Raw genomic sequence first — 9,484 nt, 5'->3', positions numbered from 1 at the left:
GCAATAATTACTCGATAGTGAAACCACCAAAAAGTTTATGATCATCGTAAGCTAGATACAATATTCGGCTTTATTTCAAGATCATTAGAGTATAGATTCCCATACAGACATAAATTTCGGCTACGATAAAATTTCTTTGCTGAAGGTTATTATTTGAACGACAAGATTAAGTATCTAAGATTCGGAAAAATCACATTCACTAATAAATAAAACACATTTAGAACAATGCACGACCAAAAATGACGACATCTAAAGTAGTAAGCTATATTGTACAACATTCATTCTCTTTAAACATAATTAATTCAGTTACATTTATTTCATATAACTTACGTCTATATAAAATTCATTAATCCTAAAAAATGAAATTATCACAAACATTTAAAAAAATCACATCTGTATAATAAATGCTGTATAATTAATACAATACTTAATTATATATAAAAATATATTGCTCAGGGTTTCAGTGGGTCGGTCTATCAAATCAGTGCTTTGAATTTGCCTGTGGAAAATCTATTATTAATTTGTTTATAAAAACAATAATGAAATTTGTAAGTCTAAACAAGCCACGTAACCATGTATTCGTGTTGTTCCCATTCTAAGACGTTACCTCTCAAATTTAGACTTCCAAGATAACAAACCGAAAAACAATTAAAACATTGCCTAATATCGTATTAAAATTTAAAATCTCTAATAATATAATTAAAACGTTGCTAGGTATAAATAAAATATCTCTTCGGGTTTCTTAGTTTAGATTACGCTAGATGTATACATAAACGACTTTAAAAAACGTTACTGACTAGTGATATGTATCATGATATGTATTTGATATGTTCATCACAACGAGATAGTTCAGCCATCAGGGTGATGGCCCTTCCTCAATCCTTAGTCTTCTGGCCAGCCCAGGTCTTCGCCGATGAGGTCGTAAAACCTCTGGTTGTGCTGGATGAAGAACTTCCTTAACTTGGTGACGACGGCAGGGTCAACTCGAGGATGCTTTCGACCCTTCGTCTCCCGCAGACATTTGTCTGTGGTGTCATTTCTTAGGCAATAAAAGCCTTTCGTTTCGTTGAAATAGAAATTCTTTCTACCTGTAGGGGGAAACATGAGAAAGTTATAAAAAGCTTACCATTTATTGCAGAACAGTAAATACTGAACACAGTTAACAACATCCGATTCAAAGAGCTCTTGAACAGCATCAAATATTACAAAATAATGTTTGGACTGTGAAACTTACAGCTCAAAAACCAGAATACGATTAGAATCTTGGCAGTTCGTGACTCCATACGATTCCAGTTGTGATAAACACACTTACCAATTTTATGTTCGAGCCCAAGGAACTTCTCAATGCGTCGCAATTGCGGTACAGGATCTTCAATTAGCAGGTCCCCGTTCACCACTAGTATCTGCTCCCGCGGGAACACTTCCAGCCACCGATGGAGGTAGGCGTGATACAGAGATATAGCTATCGGCCTGGGGACAATAACGCTCAATGTGTTAATTTATTCCCCTTTGTCGAGATGTGAATTGGATTCGAATATGTTTTTGGGGATAGATAATTTCTATGAGTTAAGTTGTATGCTGTCAAGTCTTAAACTGGGAAAAAATACTTAAGATTTTGGGAATTCCTGTAATAGTAACGGTTAAGGGTTAAGTTAAGGCTATCTAGACAGATTTCTTTTCATATATGATGGATCAAATTATATTGGTCTTAAAGTAAACTTAGCATATACAAAACTCGGCTGTTTTTTTTACCTGTATGCGATATTAATGGATCCATCAGGTGAGATAGCGAGATGTTCAAAAGGCTTCGCGGCATCCGGCACTGGATGGCCGGGTAGTTGGAGAGCTGGTGCCGATGGTGTCGCGCGACTCCTCAGCTGTGTGTAGTCGGAGATAGCTCGAGTCACTGGCTCCCGGACTATGAGCAGTAGACGGACTGAGGAGTTCATAGCTCGTACCCTTTCCGGTACCTACGGTGAAATAGGCAATATATAATTTGGCGTAGGAAGTAAAACATTTTAAAAAGTAAACATGCTGCTTCGGATGTCCTCGTTTGGCTTTCGAACTGGCATAAGAAGAATTGATCCACATACCGTTTTTTCGGCTATGCTAAGAGCAAACTTGGGTTTATGGGCTAAAATTTACAAAAATGTTCTTAATAATACCATTCATTACCATTACACATAATGAGGATAGGACTCTTCTGGCTATAATGCACAAAACACATACAGGCTATCAGACAGAGTACTTTTAGGTTTTTACCAGTATGTCACAATGAAAAATGAGAAAAGAACTCATTTTTGACTCTTACCTCTGGAGTCACAAAATAACTTGGACTCTTCTCAATAGTGATCTGTCCTTTAAAGGACAGTGGCATCTTACTCCTGTACCACTCCAGTCCAAGCGCGTAGTTTTCATCTCGGTCGAAGAAGTGGACTTCTCCGGAAGCCTTCTGTACCATCGGATGGAGGTACAGCATCTCAAGTAAGGCGCGGGTTCCGCATTTACGGACGCCTATTATTAGAGCCTATGACAAAAAATATATACTTGTATCGACTACTAATAGGGGTAAAACTACTCGATGTTTAAATTGCTTGATAGCTGAAGGCGAAACACTTCACAACAATTGAAATATTCGGGTTAGTCATACAAAATTGGAACAATTATTGCTACTAATTTATGGATATACGGGTAAAGGTTTTTAGGTGATAAGAACAGTAATTGTATGCAATATACTTAAAAGTTACACAACAATTATTATTAAAGGCAAATAATCTATTTAAACTATTCTAAAAGACTTAGCTAATTTGTTTTACTTTTTTTTTCTTTCTTATTCTTTAAATATGTCACCTGTGGGAGTCTGCGTGCAGGTCTAGGTTGTCTTGGAGGTCGCAACCGCTTCCGCAGCGCCATCGGATGGTTGATCGTCCTGCTGTTACTTTCTTGGCTTTGCAAAATCTTGCGGCCTTCACTTGCGGCCGATGCCATGCTCGCCGCCTACGACAATACCAGTTACTAAGATAAAGGCCCCCAGCAATGGGGGTACTGTTGGGTATTTATATACCTTGTGATATTGGATAGTCCAGCCGTAGGTGTGTGATGTTTTATTGTCGAAACTATTTTTTTTCTGCTCAGTAAAGATTGGACCTATTTGAGTCCTGACTGATTTAAACTGAGCGGGATAACACCAACCCTTTAATATGTCATGTTGAAAAAATATCTGTATTGTATGTCGTATATATATAAATTGTATTATTAATTTCGAAATTCTATCTAAGATTATTAGTAACGATGATATCATGATATCTTTTAAATAATATTTTTTTCTCGAAGGTGAATCTAACTGTCAATTTCCAACAATTCTCTTCGTGTTAAATTGTGATGTCGAAGCTAATTTAGCCATGTCAGCATTGAGAGATGGGTGGCTATTACGTCATGATTTCATGAATATCGCATTTGAAATGCGACGGTATTAACGTTAAACAGTTGCCACGTCAGTCGGTTTGGTTTGCTGCTTCTCATACAATTATCCTTAATGGATCCGCTTTGTGTGTATAATTGAAATCATACATTATTACCCCTTTGATGATGTAATTAATTAAAATTTTTAGAGTGTGTTGTGATAATGTAATGAATATGACGTATTTGAGTATTCAGCACTCATGAAGTTCTCTGAAGTTCAAAACAATATTAAATTAATATGATAAACGGACTTTTAGTCCTAAAATAAGCTTCGATATGAACGCTTACATAAATAGCTAAGTACCTAATAGGGGTTATTTTTGCTGGTACAGCTATAAACTAAAGCTGTTAAAACTACCGCACGAAACTATTTCATAAACATCCTTTCATAAGTTATATTTTGTCATTATTCATGTACGGTTTTATATAAGCTAAGAGGCGTTCTGTGTGTAATAAAAATGAAGCACATATTCTTCGTAAAAAAATTCGCGTGTCTAAAATGTAACATTTTCCCCTTCCGGCATTGAAACCCAAGGCTATATATTTGCAGGATGTACTGTGCCCACTCGTTTTACCTACTTGTTGATGTCATAAAACTCTGTAACATTGTAAAACAAGGGTGTCATAAAAAGGGCTTCGCTTTATCTACGGAACGGTTCAAAACATTAATTACGATTACGAGGCTTAACAAAAGAAAACTCTGGAAGCCTACTGATTATGGGGAATAATGTTATGTATAAAATTATATTGTGCTATTTTAGACAAGCGAACCAAATTATATTTTTTGATACCTGCAGAATCAATGTTCTGACGTCCTGGGAGCCAAAAAAGACCAAGACTATGTAATTTCAAAACGTGAAACGTGTAATAATGACATCCCTTTGTAAGTTTTAATTGTCTTCTAGCCCTGGTTCACATTCTTAGATAGGTTGTGTGTGAATGAGTTCATCGCGAATATTGGCAAGTACTTCCGTAAGAATATATTTCTAGATAGGTAGGCCTGTGGGCTTGGCAGGCACGCCTCGTGAAGCAAGCCACGCACAGCGGAAGCTTGCTTAGGAAAGTAAGCCGCTTAGAAAGGGTTGCAATCTACGTTCGATAAGGTAACTCGGTAAGCGTGTTATATTCGCTATTTATGCTTTCACAGTAGGGTTGTTGTGAATATTTTTCGGATATGAAAACGGAATGTATGGTCTTTCACACAAGATTCGGATATTTTTCGGATATGCGATTTTATCAGTACGGTTAACAGATTGTCACAATTGTTATTGAATCCTCTTAAAGTTAAAGTTTAATGTTTACTATTTCAGATATCCGCTGGTTTCGGATACAGTGTTACATCCCTATTTCTGAGTGAGGCTTAGGGCGTGTTGCACTGTAGATTTTATCGTCTGTTATATCAAAGATTGATGTGCTTCGTATGTACAAGATTATAAACTTGACTCGTAATGCACGTATTATTTATTGCAGTTATTACATGCATTAAATAATAATCTCGACACTGCAATTTACTGCAGTATATTTGTGCTTAAGTGAGTTTTGCGTGTGTTATACAGTCGGCTATGAAGTTGTAATGATGCCGGGGGGGAAATGGGCAGTGTTGCAATGATTTTATCTTCTTGTTACGATTCTTATGAAAAATATAATTTTGGCTGTTTTGTTAAAATAAAACGAGAGTTTTTATCATTATTATACATAGTATGCTTTACAAAATATAATTAAAATCAGTTAGTACGTTGTTAAAATATCCTCTACATGTAATCATCAGCTTCGTAGCTGATAATGCATTTAAGCTTGCTACGAGCTACGGCGTAGCCATAAATATTAAAAGTCGACCGCGTAGCGTTTACCCTCTAATGTACTTCACTTGGCTGTAAATCGCTTTTGTTTCCCACAATTATAAAACTATTAACAAAAAAATAGAAAATGCTTCACCCTTCCACCTTTATCTTAACAATTAAAGCTCTAGTATTAAAAAAATCTGATAAAACTTTTAATAGGTCTACAATTAGTGAGTTTTTAAACATTATAATATATTAAACGACCAATTAGCACGTCAATCATCACTGCAGTGAGTCAACTGAAGGTTATAGAAATTCTAACCATTTTGATTTTTTCAGGGTTATTCGGATACATGTAAGATGGAAGCACGTTTGTCTGGAAATTGTTTTGCTTAGCAACAGCGAGATTGGGGATGTTAAATGTAGCGCTACGATTTGTTTAGTAACATACTTTGTATATGTGTTTTGGGAGTTTACGTAAACACGTTTATGATTATAATTATTATTGTTTGCTGTTTTTACGATTGTTTATTACGGAGTTTGTTAAAATCATGGATTCAGTCAGTATGTTACATACTGATAACGTAACAGTCGTACCTTTATTGTGAGTTATTGAAGCAAGACGGCGCTCTATGTCATGTAGAGCTTTGTCTCGCTTTTACAATTGCGACACTCTTAACTTAAAGTTGGGTGTTAGAACCATTGTTTCTGGAGCTAATAGTCAGCGTTTTCGCCATAAGAATTTCATGCATGAAAGGTACATTTTATACCATGAACATCAATGATCTCTTGAATACCGCAGATTAGGATATTTTGGCCGATAAATTCAGAAGATTTTATGAATATTTTTTTAACTATAACATAGAATATGTGTGTCAGATCTGTTGTTAATTAGTATGATTGGCCTGCGGGCTGTGGACATTCTTATTAATATATATGGTTGAAGGATTGGATAGCAGCGTTGCTTGTGAGGCAAACGTTAGCTTTTAAGCATTACTAACCGTTAGTAGATAAGTTAAAGTTGATAAGATAGTAACCATTAGACCATACTAATCATACAAAAAACGCATTATTATATGTTGATGACTATTACCTGTATGCTATACAGCGCGCTGTCATAGAGCACATGGAAGGTGAGGAACAGCGACAGCAGCGTGACGGACAGCAGCGCCGCGGCGAGCTTGGGCCGCGACACGCCCACCACCAGCACGCAGTCTGCCAGCTCGCCCTCCGCCGGCCGGAACGACGACCGCGGCAACCATCTGTACCACAGCAAGAGTTACCACACATTATCCTTTGTCACTTTCGAAGGCACGGATAGCGGATTAGTTAAGGTCACCACGCCAATGCTACCCAGCGCGACGTGTCTCGGTTTCGATTCTCGCGTAAGAAAACCATTTTTGCGATCCAAGAATGCTTGTCCTGACTCTTGGTTTCATTGTGCATGTGACTTGAATGATTGTAAAACCTAGACACAAGGAATAATATTGCAGCAGTCGTTTTTTTTAAGACACATCCCATATTTCTCTGTTCATAGCTGAAGATTTTCTAAAGCATTCTCTCTTAAAAATTACATAAGCTTTCTCAATCCTCGGTAAAGCATTTTTGTTTCCTGGAAGCCTTCCTATATGGATTTTCTCCACTTTGCGGTGAAGACGGAGCGGCGTGATGGTATGGTGACTACAAACTGGTAAAAAGCTGAATCTACGCATGAATGCTGGTTATTGATTTTTCCCAGTGTTCTGATTAAGCTTTGAAGTTATTTTATTTATCAAACCAAAGACGAGGAAAGAGCTTCACGATACCATCTTATTTTTCTACCTCCCCGTAAAATCTATTCTATTCTTCTTTTTACGTCCTTTTCCAGCGGCAGAATGTTATAGCCTGACCCAAATCATATTAAATTAAAAACAAAGAAAATATCCTGTATGTGGAACAAAAAATATTGCTAACACAAGCGACAAAACTTTGGAACCTACTAAAATAGATAGGAAAAAATATGATTACCGTGGTTTTTTCATTTACTAAGGAAACAGAAATAAGGTAGAGCAATATTACAACTGACTATCACGTGTCAGTAAAAAAGAAACATTACGTAACACAACGTAATATGTACGAGATGGAACCAGCACGGAGGTTTCGTTAAAAATAATATTTTAACGAGGGCAAAAAGTACAAAAATAAAAACTTTGTTTTCGCAAGGTTCTACGTTACAATTTGGAGGTTTTCAATGTAAGGCATACATTGTTATGGAGGTTTAAATTAACATTTTATATATGCTATTTATATGATACGAGTTCAATGAATTGCTCTTGTTTTGTATTCAGACTGGAAGAATTCATTGACTTAATTTAATAGTTTATTAACATTCATAGAAGAAGGCTAGAGTACGTGATTCAGATTTAATAGAATAATACATGATGGAAGCTTCTAAATCCTGACACAATCATACATTGGTACCTGAACAGAAACTGGGTAATGTTTTTGGTATCATATGATAAATGAAAATAAGATGGATTACTAAAAAAATAAATAAATTATATTAATGTAAGTGACACTCGTTCCCGCAGTCAAACCGTGTAAACGGTTTTGCGGGGCATGTAATTTAGTTATGTAATGTATATGAGAGAAATAAAGACTTTGAACTTGAAAAAAAAAATAGTAATCTATCCTATTTGGTTGCAACCAGGTTACTGCCCTAACAAAAACCGTATATTTAACATTTAACCGCAAACCCGTACGTTGGCGTAATCCTTGTTCAAATTTATTGTAGCCAAACAACACAATCCTTTTACGCTAAATTTGTCATACCTACGCATTTTTTTGCTAGCTTATTTCATCCTTTACAAGGCCATCCCTCCCACACTTTTGCGTGGGAGTGACAAAATTGCCGTTCAATTACCAAAAAAAATATATTTTGTAATTGGAATATTGGTGTAATCGTGTTACAGCGCTTCATTTGACATTATTTTAAGATTACTTTTCCTTTTCAAGCGGTTTTATTGGTCATTGAGTTTGTAATTTAAACTGCTTAGAGATGTTTAAAGATTATGGTGTTTTATGAAAAAAAAAGATTTAGCTGCGCTGTAATATTGTTTTGTAGTATTTATGTTTTTTTAAACACTCACTTTCCTTGTTTGTTTGTTTTTTTTTTTTTTTTTTTTTTTTATAAATGCGGACAACATCACATACATTGTTCTGAACCCAAAGTAAGTTGCTAAAGCACTTGTGTTATGGAATTCAGATACAACGAAGGTACCACAAACACCCAGACCCGAGACAATGTAGAAATGTGAATTTTTACATTGACCCGACCGGGGATCGAACCCGGGACCTCAGAGCTAGCGACACCGTGAAACCGGTGCGTACGCCACTCGACCACGGAGGTCGTCAAATCGTCGTTTATCGTTCCAGTTGGGTTTGCAACTAAATTTTGAGGCACTTTCCGACACTTGTCCGATGCTAGCAGGCTAAAATTTTCAGGGTATCTTCAAACTCAATGACAATGCAATTTACATTGAGTGACATTTAAAATCGTGGATTTTGTTTTTTTTTATCTATTACTTATTTTTTATGCTATAAGACTGGTAATTCAAGTGAATTATAACGGTATAAGAGAATGGTTCTCAATACTAATAGTTTATTCATTGTTTTTACTATAAAACCTTGTTCATGACTACCGATATTGTAGGTTTTTTGGGCGATTGAAATTATACGCCTTATTTGAAACGGTATTTGAATTGTGGTACTTACAGAATATCGAGCGGCAAAGACTGCGAGCAACTCCTGTAGGTTGCCTCAGGCCGGTGCTTGGTCGGTAGCGTGTGACTCATCTGCGCACGCGACTCCATGCGGCTCCCATAATAAACTAACACATCACCTCAACTTTCCTACGACATTTTAAATTCACGCGCCATATCTCAAAATCACAGTATTAGCTTTTCAATGAGGTGAACGCAGCCTTCGGGCTGTATCTCATTTTCTTCTCGTAAATCTATTTGATTGAATCTGTAACAAAATATTTTCACTACAGACGTCTGATGAGATTTCTCGGAAGGAACTATTCGCTTGACTTATCTTATTACAAACAATATTAAGTAGATAAATATTTCCATTTCAAAGTTAAGCAAACAATGAATCCGTTTCATTATATTAAATATGTATAACGACTCCCGAGAAGTACCCATTAAACAATGTAATTCTGTAAATTGGCGCGTAATAAAGCTGGAATGAGTTACGAC

The 9,484-nt window shown here is 36.2% G+C and overlaps 1 protein-coding gene across 1 annotated transcript in view; it reads right to left on the bottom strand.

Annotated features, from left to right (window-relative positions):
• Positions 1-415: 415 nt before the first annotated feature.
• LOC113505923 (heparan sulfate glucosamine 3-O-sulfotransferase 1) overlaps positions 416-9,484 on the bottom strand; it is a 32,152-nt gene continuing 23,083 nt past the window's right edge. The window contains exons 3-9 of the mRNA XM_026888799.1: positions 8,997-9,251; positions 6,337-6,505; positions 2,851-2,997; positions 2,312-2,527; positions 1,753-1,970; positions 1,313-1,470; positions 416-1,088 (exon numbers count right to left, since the gene is read on the bottom strand). Of these exons, the coding sequence (XP_026744600.1) occupies positions 883-1,088; positions 1,313-1,470; positions 1,753-1,970; positions 2,312-2,527; positions 2,851-2,997; positions 6,337-6,505; positions 8,997-9,094 (1,212 nt within the window). The 5' untranslated portion in view covers positions 9,095-9,251 and the 3' untranslated portion in view covers positions 416-882. The remainder of the gene's footprint in view (positions 1,089-1,312; positions 1,471-1,752; positions 1,971-2,311; positions 2,528-2,850; positions 2,998-6,336; positions 6,506-8,996; positions 9,252-9,484) is intronic.

The sequence above is a fragment of the Trichoplusia ni genome, chromosome 2 (assembly GCF_003590095.1).
Source record: "Trichoplusia ni isolate ovarian cell line Hi5 chromosome 2, tn1, whole genome shotgun sequence".
In the NCBI taxonomy this organism is placed as follows: domain Eukaryota; kingdom Metazoa; phylum Arthropoda; class Insecta; order Lepidoptera; family Noctuidae; genus Trichoplusia; species Trichoplusia ni.
The sequence above is the reverse complement of the archived record's forward strand: the minus strand, read 5'-3'. Positions and strand labels throughout refer to the sequence as shown.